This window comes from Mustela nigripes, chromosome 17 (genome assembly GCF_022355385.1).
Source record: "Mustela nigripes isolate SB6536 chromosome 17, MUSNIG.SB6536, whole genome shotgun sequence".
Taxonomy (NCBI): Eukaryota; Metazoa; Chordata; class Mammalia; order Carnivora; family Mustelidae; genus Mustela; species Mustela nigripes.
This window is the reverse complement of record NC_081573.1, coordinates 14,842,347-14,855,948: the sequence shown is the minus strand read 5'-3', so window position 1 is coordinate 14,855,948 and position 13,602 is coordinate 14,842,347. Positions and strand designations below refer to the sequence as shown.

General features: G+C 52.1%; 2 protein-coding genes across 3 annotated transcripts; one reads left to right on the top strand and one right to left on the bottom strand.

Moving 5' to 3' along the window:
- Positions 1-188: 188 nt before the first annotated feature.
- On the top strand, positions 189-9,435 carry NFKBIB (NFKB inhibitor beta). Of its 2 annotated transcripts, none has more exons than XM_059382071.1 (6): positions 189-451; positions 6,703-6,808; positions 7,095-7,221; positions 7,986-8,074; positions 8,164-8,424; positions 9,218-9,435. In XM_059382071.1, the coding sequence occupies exons 1-6, from the start codon at positions 273-275 to the stop codon at positions 9,311-9,313; spliced, it is 858 nt and encodes a 285-aa protein (XP_059238054.1). In that variant the 5' UTR covers positions 189-272; the 3' UTR covers positions 9,314-9,435. The 2 variants fall into 2 exon arrangements, with proteins under 2 accessions (XP_059238054.1, XP_059238053.1); XM_059382070.1 differs by having other exon boundaries at positions 193-451; positions 6,888-7,221.
- An 83-nt stretch (positions 9,436-9,518) lies between these two features.
- Positions 9,519-13,559, bottom strand: CCER2 (coiled-coil glutamate rich protein 2). The gene is made up of 5 exons (XM_059382498.1): positions 11,874-13,559; positions 11,567-11,607; positions 11,331-11,418; positions 10,467-11,014; positions 9,519-9,819 (listed from the first exon to the last, which is right to left on the bottom strand). Exons 1-5 carry the CDS (start codon positions 11,947-11,949, stop codon positions 9,730-9,732), a joined length of 843 nt encoding a protein of 280 aa, XP_059238481.1. The 5' UTR covers positions 11,950-13,559; the 3' UTR covers positions 9,519-9,729.
- Positions 13,560-13,602: the final 43 nt, after the last annotated feature.

Sequence of the window (13,602 nt, the reverse complement as noted above, 5' to 3'; positions counted from 1 at the left end):
GGACTACGAGTCCCAGAGTGCTCCGCGCAGGCAGCCATGTTGGTAAAGGGCGCCCGGAAAATGTGTGAATGGGTAGAGAGCTGCAGTCCATCTGAATACTCTGATTTGTCACAGTATGGTAAGCGGGCGGGGCATATACTCTTTGGCTCACTTTGATTGGTTGAGTTAAGGGGGAGTGTTGGGGAATTCCCCGTAGGGCGGAAGCGCTGGGGCTCCAGGCAGAGCCTAGCTACAGGCCCGCGGCCGCTGGGGCCCCTGAGGCTTCGGGGGCCATGGCCGGGGTCGCGTGCTTGGGGAAAGCGCCGGAGGCCGACGAATGGTGCGACAGCGGCCTGGGCTCTCTGGGCCCGGACGCATCAGCACCCGGAGGACCGGGGTTGGGCGCCGAGCTGGGGCCGGGGCTGTCGTGGGCGCCCCTCGTCTTCGGCTACGTCAGTGAGGATGGGGACACGTGAGTGAAACTTAGGCTGCCAAACCGGGCTCTAGGATCCGACGTCTGATTCCCTATTAGTCTCTGATCTCGGCTTCCTAACCTTTCACTTCTAAATCTAACTTCGTATGCTCGACTTTCTGATCCCTAACCCCCAATCCTAACCTTTAGTAAAACCAATTTCCTATCCAACTCTGCCCCTAAACCTTTAATTTCTCTGACCTTCCTTTCTTGAACTGTTTCGGAGAGCTCCCTATCCGTTGATCCCAAAACTCGATTTGATCTCCTTGGCCCTAGTCCTGAGACTTTTGTTAGAGCTGTGGTTCAGACAGACCCCTCCTGACCTCCTACCTCCTAATAGGATCTTTGATCCTTAGCTGCTGGTTTATGCACCTTGAACTTAGATTTCCAAAATTAATACTTGGCCTTGATTCTAAGATTCTACCCTCTGAGCACTGATCGTCAGATCTTACATTCAAAGAGAAAATGTAAGCTCCAGGATAGCAGGGACTAATAGCTGTTTGATACTTATTGAACACTACCACCTGTTTTAGGTGCCATGATAAAGCAGTGAAGAAAACAGACAAAAACTTTACACCCTTGTAGAGTTTACATTCTAGAGTGGGTATAAAGACAGAAGGACAGACAAACTGCCAGACGGGAAGGAACAGAGGGTAGGGAAAAAGAGGAGAGACAAGGAATGCGAGAAAGGGGCAGAGAAGGAAAGAAAGAAAGACACAGACACAAAGTGAGAAGGAAGATAAAGGAAAAGAAGAAACAAAGAAAAATGAAAAACATCATATAAGAAAGGCAGAAAAATGGTGTGTCTGAAGGTAGTAAGTTCTTTGGGGGAAGGAATAAAGCACCAAAACGGGACCCGTAGATTAGCTGGGGGAGTAGACTAGTTCTCTGGGTAGAAGGAACAAGAGATGTAAAGGCCCATGAGGAATTGCACTGGGTTTTTTTGTGTATAACGTTTACTGTTCTATCCACAGTGACTAAACAGTGTTTGACCTATAAGATGCACTCAGGAAATAATGATCTTTTTGAAGACCCTGTTTAGGTTTCATTAATTTCTTTTAATGTTTTTTTGCTTTCTATTTCATTGATCTCTGTTGTTCGGATTTTCATTATTGCCTTCGTCTGCTTACTTTGGGTTTAATTCATTCTTTTTTTTTTTTTTTTTTTTTTTTTAGTTTCCTAAGGTGGGAGCTGAGATCATTTTGAGACTTTCTTTTCTAATATAGGTGTTTCATGCTATAAATTTCCCATAGTAGTGCTTTAGCCAGTCTCTCACAGATTCTGATGTGCTGTGTTTTCATGTTCATTTAATTCAAGATACTTTGTAATTTCTCTTTTGATTTCTTCTTTGGCCAATGGATTATTTAGAAATATGTTATTTAGGAGCACCTGGGTGGTACAGTTGACTGAGTGTCAGACTCTTAGTTTTGGCTCAGGTTGTGATCTCGGGGTCCTGGCATGAGCCCCCCACCACCACTGCCACTGGGCTCTGTGCTCAGTGTGGAGTCTGCCTGGGATTCTCTCTCTCTCTGCTTTTACCCCTCCTGTTTATGCTCTCTTTCTCTACAAAATAAATAATCTTTTTTTTTAAGATTTATTTATTTATTTGGAGGGGTATAGGGGCAGAAAAGAGGGAGAGAGAAGCACCCAAACAGGCTTTGCATGGAGCATGACATGGGACTCGATCCCATGACCCTGAGATCATGACCCAAGCTGAAACCAAGAGTTTGTTGCCTGACCAACTGTGCCACCCAGATGCCCCTAAATCAATCTTAAAAAAAAAAAAAAGAAAAAGAAAAAGAGGGGCACCTGGGTGGCTCAGTGGGTTAAGTCTTTGCCTTCAGCTCAGGTCATGATCTCAGGGTCCTGGAATCAAGCCCCACATTGGGCTCTGCTCAGCAGGGAGCCTGCTTCTCCCTCTCTCTGCCTGCCTCTCTGCCTACTTGTGATCTCTGTCTGCCAAATATATAAATAAAGTCTTTTAAAAAGAGAGAGAGAGAGAGAAATATGTTATTTAGCTTCCAGATACTTAGAAAGTCCTCCAAATGTCTTTCTTTTATTGATTTTTAATTTAATTCCATTGTAGACTGAGAACATACTTGGTATGACTTGAACCTCTTCAATTTATTGTGAATAGTTCTACAGTGCAAAGATTATGTGTGCACTTGAAAAGAATGGATATTCCGCTGTTGTGGGCTGTAGTGTTCTCTAAATGTCCATTAGAGGTCCTATTGGCGTATAGCTTTGCTGCGGTTTTATATATCCTTGCTGATGATTTCTGTCTTCTTGTTCTATTAGTTATTGAAGGGGGCCATTGAAATCTCCAGCAGTCATTGTGGATTTGTCTGTTTTGCTGTTGTTCCATCAGGTTTTGTTTTGTGTAATTTGATGCTCTTATTAGGGCATATGTGTTCTCTTGCTTAATTGACCTTTCTATCATTATGATAGAGATACTAGGTATCTCTATACCTGGTAATATTCCTTGCTTTAAAATCTAGTCTGATATTAAAATACTCCTGCTTTCTTTTGACTGACTGGTATTAGCATGGTGTATCTTTTCCCACCCTTTAATTTATTTGTTTGTTTTATTTTTTTAAAAAGATTTTATGTGTTTATTTGACAGAGAGAGATCACAAGTAGACAGAGAGGCAGGTGGGGGGCGGGTGGGAAGCAGGCTTCCCACCTAGCAGAGAATCCGATGCGGGGCTCGATCCCAGGACCCTGAGATCATGACCTGAGCTGAAGGCAGAGGCCCAACCCACTGAGCCACCCAGGCACCCCCCCACCCTTTAATTTTTAACCCATCTGTTAATACTTATATTTAAAGGGTGTTACTTGTAGGGAGCATATATAGTTGGGTTTTGCTTTTTTATTCAGTCTAACAATTTCTGCCTTTCTTAAAAAAAGATTTTATTTATTTATTTGACACAGATCACAAGTAGGCAGAGGCAGGCAGAGAGAGAGGGGAAGGGAAGCAGGCTCCCTGCTGAGCAGAGAGTCTGGTGTGGGGCTCCATCCCAGTACCCTGGGACCAAGACCTGAGCCGAAGGCAGAGACTTTAACCCACTGAACCAGCCAGGTGCCCCCAATTTCTGCCTTTTAATTGGAATGTTTAGACCACTTACATTTAATTTAATTATTGATACAGTTATGCCTAAGTTTACCATCTTACTGCTAATTTTCTACTTAATACCTCTTCTTTGTTTACCTTTTCTTCTTTTTCTGCCTTCTTTTGGAACCTGTAAGTTTTGTCGCATTGTATTCTTTCATTAGCTCATTTTCGCTTTATTTATTTAAAGATTTTGTTTATTTTTATTTTTTATTTTATTTATTTTAGTGGGGTAGGAAAGGAAGGGAGAGAATCTCAAGCAGACTCCCCACTGAGGGTAGGGTCCCATGCAGGGTGTGTGATCTTACAACCCCGAGAAGATGACTTGAGCCAAAAATCAAGAGTCTGACACTTAACTGACTGAGCCACCCAGGCACCCCTTACAGTACTGTTTTTACATAATCTCTGCACCCATCATGGGGCTCGAACTCACAACCCTGAGCTCAAGAATCACATGACAGAGCCAGCCAGGAGTCCCCAGCTTTATTAGCTTTAAATCTTTGTTTCTGTTGTTTAAATGGTTGGCAAACTGGCTTCCAGGCAAAAATCTAGCCAGCCACCTGCTTTTGTATGGCTGTAAGCTTTGGACGGTTTTTACATTTTTAAATGGCTGGGAATAAAGCAAAGAATATTTGCAACAACTGAAAGTGACATGAAATTCACCTTTCAGACTCCACAAATGCAGTTTTGCATACAGTCCTGCTCATCCATGTACACGCTGCCAGTGGCTGCTTTTGTATCACAGCTGCAGAGCTGAGTAGGTAAAAGAGACTGTAGGATCCACAAAGCCTAACATCTTTATCCGGCACTTTACAGAAAAAGTTTGCTGACCTCTGCTTTGTGGTATATACTGTACGGCTTCAACTTACTATGTTCTGCCTAGAAGTGACACCGTGTCACCTCGCATAGGGTAAAAGCTAAAAGAAACTTAGAAGTGTATATTTCCATTTGTCCTGTCCTGGCCTTTATGTTATTGTCCTACATTTTACTTACGCGTGTGATAAACTCCACTGTACATTGTTAGTAGTTTGTTTAAACACTCAAGTATTTTTTTCAAATTACCTTCTAAAGTCACTTACATAAAAAAAAAGAGACTTAGATAACGAGCAAAAATCTTCCATATTTACCCCAAAAGTTACTATTTTTATGTTAATTTTTCTTTTATGTAGGCCCTTAATTGCTGTGTCATGTCATTTTCCTTTCGCTCACAGATATCCTTTGACCTTTCTTTGGCGATGTGGGTCTGCTGACAATAAGTTCCTTTGGCTTTTGTATACTTGAAAGCATCATTATTTATCTTTTTGAAAGATATTTTTGCTGGGTTAAAGAATTCTAGGTCTGGGGCACCTGGGATCAAGCCCCGTGTTAGGCTCCCTGCTCAGTAAGGAGTCTGCTTCTCCCTCTCCTTCTATCCCTACCCCTACTCCTGTTCTCTCTCTCACTCAACTCTCTTTCTCTCAAGTAAATAAAATCTTAAAAAAAAAATAAAAAATTCTAGGTTGAGGGGCGCCTGCATGGCTCAGTCAGTGAAACATCCAACTGTGGATCTCAGCTCAGGTCCTGATCTCAGGGTCATGAGTTCAAGCCCCAAGTTGGGCTCCACATGGGGTATGGAGTCTACTTTAAAAAATCAGAATCCAGGGACACCTAGGTGGCTCAGTTGGTTAAGCAGCTGCCTTCGGCTTAGGTCATGATCCCAGCGTCCTGGGATCGAGTCCCACATTGGGCTCCTTGCCCTGCAGGGAGCCGGCTTCTCCCTCTGCCACTCTGTCTGCCTGTGCTCGCTCTCTCTCTCTTTCTCTCTCTGACAAATAAATAAATAAAATCTTAAAAAAAAAATCAGAATCCAGGGCGCCTGGATGGCTCAGTGGGTTAAAGCCTCTGCCTTCGGCTCGGGTCATGATCTCAGGGTCCTGGGATTGAGACCTGCATGGGGATCTCTGCTCAGCAGGGACCCTGCTTCCCTTCCTCTCTCTCTGCCTGCCTCTCTGCCTACTTGTGATCTCTGTCAAATAAATAAATAAAATCTTAAAAAAAATCAGAATCCTAGATTGACTGTCTTTGAATACTTGAAAGAGGTTGCTCCAGTGTGTTCCCTTGCCTTATTTCTTATAGGACATCTGCTATCATCCTTATTTTTATTTTTCTGACTTGAAGTATCTCTTTCTCTGGCTGCTTTTGAGATTTTTGTCTTTTTTAGACTTTATTTATTTTAGAGAGAGAGTGAACAAGCAAGTGCTGGGTGGGGAGGGGTGCAGAGGGAGAGGGAGAGACAGGGAATCTCAAGCAGACTCCATGCTGAGTGAGGAGCCTGATGAGGGACTCAATTTCACGATCCTGAGATTGTGACCTGAGCTGAAACCAAGAGTTGGGTGCTTAACCGACTGAGCCGCGCAGGCACCCCTGAGATTTTTGTCTTCATCATTGGTTTTGAACAGGATTTTTATGTTGGGCCTTGGCATAGTTGTTTTTTTTTTTTTTTTAAGATTTTATTTTTTAATTCATTTGTCAGAGAGAGAGAGGGAGAGAACAAGCAGGCAGAGCTGCAGGCAGAGTCAGAGGGAGAAGCAGGCTCCCCACTGAACAAGGAGCCCGATGTGGGACTCGATCCCAGGACCCTGGGATCATGACCTGAGCTGAAGGCAGATGCTTAACGGACTGAGCCACCCAGGTGTCCCATTGACATAGTTTTAAAAAAATATTTCTCATTCTTGGATATATGAGTTTATAGTTTTCATCAAATTTGGAAAATTTCCCAGATGTTATTTCTTCAAATGTTTCTTTTCTATCCCCCACCTCCATTTAGGGACTTAAGTTTCAAATATTATCAGACTGCTTGAAGTTGTCCCATAGCTCACTGATGTTCTTTTCATTTTAAAATCGTCCTTTTGGGGGCGCCTGGCTGGCTTAGCTGGTGGAATGAAGGAGTATGAGTAGGGGGGCAGAAGGAGAGGCAGAGAGGATCTCAAGCAGACGCTGCGCTGAGCACAGAGCCCGACCTGGGGCTTGATCTCAACGACCCCTGAGATCATGACTTGAGCCGAAACCAATCAAGCCGAAGCCATGATGCTTGACCAACTGTTCCATCCAGGTGCCCCAGGGTACTTCACCTCTGTCCTCTGTTCCCCGTCTTTGTCTTCAGGGCACTGCACTTGGCGGTGATTCATCAGCACGAGCCCTTCCTGGATTTCCTCCTAGGCTTCGCAGCTGGCACCGAGTACCTAGACCTGCAGAATGACCTGGGCCAGGTGAGCCACCCAGGGCCAGTACAGGGCTTGGGGCCAGGCTCTCAGTGCAACCCCTAACCCCTGCCCTCTGCCCCTGCAGACAGCCCTTCACCTGGCAGCCATCCTGGGGGAGGCGTCCACAGTGGAGAAGTTGTACGCGGCGGGTGCCGGGTTGCACGTGGCGGAGCGTGGGGGACACACAGCGCTGCACCTGGCCTGTCGCATGAGGGCACATGCCTGCGCTCGCGTGCTTCTCCAGCCCCGTCCCCGGTGCGCCAGGGGAGCCCCCAACACCTACCTTGCTCAGGGCCCTGACTGCACCTCTGATGCCGACCGCCCACCTGTCACCTTGTACCCCGAACCCGACTCGGAGAAGGAAGATGAAGAGAGTGAGGAGGATTGGAAGCTGCAGTTGGAGGCTGAGAACTATGAGGGTGAGGGTTCCCAGTCACTGGGCAGGGCCTGGGCTCCTGAGCAGAGTGAGAGTGCTGGGCACTGGGCTCGATTCTCCTGACTCAAGACCCAGCCCCTTGGGAAATAATACTGAGGCTTCAGGGACCCAGGCAGGAGGAAAGGCTCCCCCTGAGGCTCCAGATTACTGACAGTCTCGGTCTTGTGGGATTCAGTATCTGGACCACGTGGAGGCCCAAGACCACTTAGGATCCAGACCCATCACCCATAGGCCTAGAACTACTAAGATCCTATTGTTGGGCCCAGGTTCCCCAGCTGGAAGGCACAGCTCACTCTGGACCTTGTCCCCTGCCACCGAAACCATAGGTCCTAGTCTACACAGGATGAGGGAACTCAAGGCCCAGGTTCCCAGAGATTTACACTGGGTTCCGGGACAGCCCTCAGCCAGGCCTCCTGGGAAAAAAGATCCCATCTTCCTGGGGGTCCAGGTCCTTTGTAAAATAAAGACCAGAGACTCACTGTCCCAGTCCCAAGATCCAGGCTAACTGTCCAAAGCCCCCAGACTCTTCACCTATAAGCCCCAGACATTCCAAAGTCAGGCACTGTTGTCGCCAGCAAGTTCCAGACAATCAAGACTTAGGCAGTGGGGGGTGCCCTTGCCTCTTTGACTTACCCAGGAATTCAGGAGCTGGACCCCAAACTCACGCTAAGAAGCCCTCCCCTAGGACCTTGGCATTTGGGGCCTGGGCCCACCCCCATTGTCTGACACCTGTCACTCTGTCCCCAGGCCATACCCCACTTCACGTGGCTGTCATCCACAAAGATGCCGAGATGGTTCGGCTGCTCCGGGAGGCTGGAGCAGACCTCAACAAACTGGTGAGCTGCCCTAGGGAGAAGGTGTGGCAGGGCAGATTGTCCCTCAGAGTGGGCCAGGGCCTCCCTGACCTCTCTGCTGCTCCTCACAGGAGCCCACTTGTGGCCGGAGCCCCCTACACTTGGCAGTGGAGGCCCAAGCCGCCGATGTCCTGGAGCTCCTCCTGAGGGCAGGTGCCGACCCCGCTACCCGCATGTATGGCGGCCGCACCCCACTGGGCAGTGCCATGCTCCGGCCCAACCCCATCCTCGCCCGCCTTCTCCGTGCACATGGAGCCCCTGAGCCTGAGGATGAGGACGACAGGCCTCGCCCCTGCAGCAGCAGTAGCGACAGTGACAGCGGGGACGAGGGCGTGAGTCAGGAGGAAAGACTGGGTGTCCCAGCTGGGGGGTCAGGGTAAACGGGCAGGTGGGAAGCGGGGAGAAGGCAGCATAGTGAAACTGACCCCAGGCCGCTGCGGTCAGAGAACTCAGGCAGCGGTTCCAGGGCTGTCAGCAGTCTGGGGAGCCCTGGACAGGGCTGGCGGGGAGCAGGCGGGGAGTGGTGTTTGAGAAACCTAAGGCAAAGCCAGAATGAGAACTCAGGCAGAGTTAGAGAAAAGATGTCGGTCGGAGTGACCCGTAATGGCAGTGGTTGGCAGCAGTGGCTGACAGCGTAGGGAGTGACTGTGCAGAGGAAGAGTTGGAGAACTCAGACGGCGGCAGGAACCTGACCTCAGGCAGCAGTGATCCCAATGCTGGTGACAGCGGGGAAAGACCTGCGCCAGCAGTGAGGAGGTTGTTTGGGGGAATCCAGGCAGCAGAGACACTACCCCAGGGGGGGAGGGTAGGGGACAAGCCTGGGGGTGGGGGTGTGAGGAGTCTGGGTAGGGGCAGAGGGAGGCACCCGAGGAGGGGCGGCCCCAGCGGCTGCGGCTGCCGAAGGTCCAGCAAAGCAGCAGAGCTGGAGCCTGTGCAGCCGGCAGGCTGTGGGAGAACATGCGTGACCTTGAATGTGGTGGGTGGCAAACCAGGAGCGGGGGATTTGAGTGGGGGGAACTTGGGCTTTTCCAGGCAAGACCCAGTTGCCAGGGTGGGCGGGAGAAACTGGATGGCTGGCAGGGTGACAGCCGCCTGAGCCCGTGCCTGCCCCCCCTCTACCCCCAGGATGAATACGACGACATCGTGGTCCACAGTGGCCAGAGCCCAAACCGGCTACCTCCTACCCCAGCCTCAAAACCTCTCCCTGATGACCCCGTCTGACCTCATTGTTTATAGAGTTTCCAGTTTAATAAACTTCTCCCTGATGACACCATCTGACCTCATTGTTAATAGAGTTTCCAGTTTAATAAAATCCCGCTTCTGATAACCAGAGACTAGACCGACGGTCGCCTTCCCAGTCTTTCAGTTTATTCCTGGGTCCCTGTCTGTCCAAAATCAAGCACCACACAAGCCTTAGTGGTTTTCTTTGTGCTTTATTCACAAGGAGGGATTGGAGGGGGTGACACGGGGGGCCGGATGTGTCCTGAGTCAGTGAGCTCCTCTGCCCAGCTCAGGTTCAGGCCCTGGGACTGGTCGCACAGCCCACCCTTCCCCCATGCCTGCAGGCTGGGGGACGGAGTGGGCTGTGAGGTGAGCTTGGGGGGTCCACAGTCCTAGGCCATAGGAGGTGTCGGGAGTCATCCCTCCCTCCTGATCTCCTCCCCCAGAATCTCGGTTGCCTTCTTCAGCTCCTTTCTCACGTGCTCCAGCCGCTCCATGTCGTGCTCCTGGTGGGGCGGGGTCAGAAAGGGGTGGATCAGCAGCCATCTTCAAGGGCGGGCCACCCCAAGAGTCACCCGTGAATGTGGCCTATGTCACTTTGCACAACAGCAGCCAGCAGGGAGGGTCACCCTGGTCCCCATGGACCTCAATGGGGGCCAGAGGGGGATGGCCAACGTGACCGGCTGCACAGTCCGTGTTGACTGCCTCGCCCACAGCAGCAGAGAGGACCAGTAAAGGTGCCAGGCTTGGAGACCAGGACCCCTTTTTGAGGTGCTGGCCATTGTGGCTACTGCCACCAGTCGTGGGGACAGCCTACTTTCCGTGACTCAGCAGTGGCGTCCATCCCTGGTCCGCTGGACCAAGCATGGCAGCCTCTTTCCACGCGGCCACACTGCTCGCCACAGACCACAGTGCTGACTGACTCAGTTCGCCGTTCACGGCCATCTCAGTCACTCTCATCTCAGCCATCTTGACCATCTTGATCCGGCCTTGACCTTGCCTGGCTGTTGCTGCCTTTCCTGCTCTCAGTCCCCGTCACTAGGCTCCACTTGTGGTAGATATTGGCTATCTATGGCTCAACGCTGGTACGTGTTTGCTTGGAATCCCCTGACCGTCCGGTCCACCCCGCTGGCCCATCACCTCCTGCACTCACCTCCCTCTCCGAAGCCTCTTCCTTCTCCTCCTGCTTGGGCTCAGCTTCTGACTGGTGGGAGCGGTGGCGGTGCAGCGAGTCCTCGTGTCCCTCTCCTCCGCCCCCCTCGGCTCCCCGCCACAGGCCGCCGCCCTCGCCTAGCACCTGCAGGCCCTTCTCCTCCGCCTCGAACTGCGCTGTCTCCTCGTCACTGGCCTGCTCTGCCACTCGCTTCTGGGGGCCCCCTCTGCCCTCTAGGCGATGCCTCCACAGGCCTTCGCCTTCGAAGGATTCCATGGGCCCCCTCTTCTTCCTTTTCTCCTCCTCCTCTGCCTTCTCCTCCTCCTCCTCCTCCTCGTTCTCCTCCTGGCGGAGCCGGCTGTGGAGCTGCTCGTGGATGGTCTGTTCCCGCACCTCAGACTTGTGGGCCCTCTCCGCTGCCTCCTCTTCCTCTTCCCTCACTTCCTGGCTGGACCTTGTCTTCCCAGCCTCTTGCTTCTTGAAATCCTCAAGCAGTAGGCCTTTCTCTTTGGCGGACACACAGCCATAAGGCTCTGTCTGACACATTTCTGGCAGAAAGAGAGAGGACGCTCTCTGTGCTGCAAATCGGGAAACTGAGACCTAGAGTTCTGGGGTGCACCCAAGGTCCCACAGGGGGGCTGCCCAAAACTGGGAGAGGAGGGTCAGGTCAGGGGTACATTCTGTGCCCCCATCCCACACCTCTGCAGGGAACCCCACGGGTGGAGCTGGAGGCCAGGTGGACACTGTGTAGTGCTATGCCAACCCAGGCAAGGGGGCCTGGAGGAGACACCCCGTCCTCCAGGAAGCCCTGACCAAAACCCAAGGTAGGGTGGGGGCTCCCAGGAGGAACTCGGGCCTGCTTACCTTTGTGGAGGAGAGCTGTGCAGGGGCTTCTCTGGGCCTGGCCCAGCGCCAGCACTTCCGTGACCACCTCGGCCAGACAGCGAGTCAGCTGGTGAAGGGACAGAGGGGAGATTGAGGGCAGGGTGGATGGGGGAATGAGAACAGTTGGGGGTGTGGAGAGGAGATGATCATGCAGGCTGGTCAGAGGGCCAGGGTGTGGGGAAGATGAGGCAGGGCAAGGGGTCCGCACTCCTCACCTCTTCCTTGGAGGATCTTGGCACCAAGGGAGCAGCGGTGGCTGTGGAGGAAGGAGATGGGTGCTGGGCTCGGACAGCCCCCACCCCATGCTGTCCTTGGTGCGGATTCCAGGTTCAAGCGCATCCTGTTACTCACCTGTCCCCTCCCCCAGCCTACCTACTGGGTGCACCATCCCCACCTGGACAGCTCAGCCAGCAAAGTCTCTAGTCTGACACCACTGGGTGCACCATTCCGGCCCCCTGGTCCCTCAAGTCCCTGGTCCCTGAGCTGGCCGAGAAAGTCCCCTTTCTAGTTTCTGGCACTCACCTGCCCCCAGCAGCAGCGCCAACAGCAGGGGCAACGGCAGCAACAGCAGCACAGAGGCGGGCCCGCGGCGCTGCATGGTGGGGCGTCCTGACCAGAGTGCTCAGTGGCTGCACTGGATGGTGCGGCAGCTGCTTATAACCTGTGCCTCTGGCCCCGCAGGGGAGGAAGTGACATCACCAATGCCCCTTCCCTGCCTGTGGCCCGGTGACAGCTGTGGGGCGGCCACCTGCCCGAGATCCTCAATTATTCATGGAGACCCACGTCCTGCACCTGCTCCCCTCCAGCTAATGGCCCCTAAGCACCTGCACGGAGGGAGGGTGCATCCCCCAAACATTCTGTTGAGCTTAATGCTGTGCTGGGAGGCCAATCAGGGTTTGAATCCAGTGGCAGCCACTTGCAGACAGACCTCAGACAACAACTTTTCCTTGGGCATTGCCTGCATCTCGAAATTTGGGTCTCCTAAACCTATTTCCCCAAAGACTGTGGCTGGGCTCTGCCTGAATCCCAGCTTCACCACTACCGGCTATGCAGGCCCGGGGTTTTTTTCGGAGAAAACTGCTGAGGGTTTTGCCGACTCTAGGGTTGGTTCCATCCTTTGTGAAATGGGCCAGTGACTCCACAGGGAAGGCATGGCGGTAGGTGAGGAGTGCACATGGTCATTTAGACAGTGCCAGGCACTGGGAGCTACACAGGTCCCAGCCCCTTCCATCCAGGAATTTTTACTGAGCACCTACTCTATGCCCAGCCGTCTTATAGAGCCTGGGGCTCCAGCAGGGGACACGCTGGCAAACTTCCCTGTGCTCTCGGCACAGAGCTTTGAGAAGGGACACACGCAACACTCACATAGGTGTCAGGAAGGAGGAAATGACCACAGACTCCTGCATCACAAGAGTGCTAGGGGCTTTTACTCTGGCTGGTCAGGGAGTTCCTCTTGGAAGAAGATTATTTGGGTGAAGGCCGAAGTGATAAAATGGAGGCAGTCACGCCAGCTGGAGGGAAAGAGTAGCCAGGGAAGGGACCAGCAAGGGCAAAGGTCTGAGTCAAGACTGAGTCTGCAGAGTTCGAACAGCCAGACCTAGAGCACGACAAGAGGTCGGTTGAGGAGGAAGGCAGAAGGCAGATAATGGGGTGGGGCACTTTGTGGATCCCGGGGACCGCTCTGTCCTTTCCTTAAGTGAGAGGGAGTGACAGGAGGGCTCCAAGCAAGGGAGGGATGTGACCGGATAAGGGGGTCCACAGCGTTGCTCTGGCTTCGTGGGGAGCCCAGGCAGCAGCAGGCAGTGAGAAGGCTGGTCAGTCATGGTGGACAGGACCAAGGACGGAGCAGGAAGGAGAAAGTAAGGGCCCCTGGAGGCTTCTGGAGATATTCGGAAGGAGTGGCTGGAGTCTGCTGAAGGAAGGACTGACGGTGTGAGAATTGAGGGTCACTGGACGGGCTGTGGCTAGAGCTGGGAAGATGGTACTGTGTACTGCAAAGGGCAGAGTGAGTTCTGGCTTCGCTGAGGCTGTGCCATCTCCTGGACCCCTCCCTGCTGTGAGAGGCGGAGGTGAGGGTGAGGTGTCCCTTGTCCTAGAGCAAGGGGAGAGGACTCAGCATCCTCTTCGTTCTGGTGGTGGCCCCAGCTTGCCCTCCATGTGCTCGGGAGGTTGCTGGCCATTCCCGGCCATGGTCCCTCCAGCCACAACCCTATAAAGGGTTAGCACCTCTGCCCAGCTGCCTGGCACCCCC

Coding starts and splice junctions, on each gene's coding strand:
- NFKBIB (XM_059382070.1), top strand. CDS start 273: ATGGCCGGGGTCGCGTGCTTGGGGAAAGCGCCGGAGGCCGACGAATGG. Junction 8,075..8,163: donor GAGCAGACCTCAACAAACTG/GTGAGCTGCCCT, acceptor TGCTCCTCACAG/GAGCCCACTTGTGGCCGGAG. Junction 8,425..9,217: donor GTGACAGCGGGGACGAGGGC/GTGAGTCAGGAG, acceptor CTCTACCCCCAG/GATGAATACGACGACATCGT.
- CCER2 (XM_059382498.1), bottom strand. CDS start 11,949: ATGCAGCGCCGCGGGCCCGCCTCTGTGCTGCTGTTGCTGCCGTTGCCC. Junction 11,419..11,566: donor CAAGATCCTCCAAGGAAGAG/GTGAGGAGTGCG, acceptor TCCCTTCACCAG/CTGACTCGCTGTCTGGCCGA. Junction 9,820..10,466: donor AAGAGGCTTCGGAGAGGGAG/GTGAGTGCAGGA, acceptor CCGCCCCACCAG/GAGCACGACATGGAGCGGCT.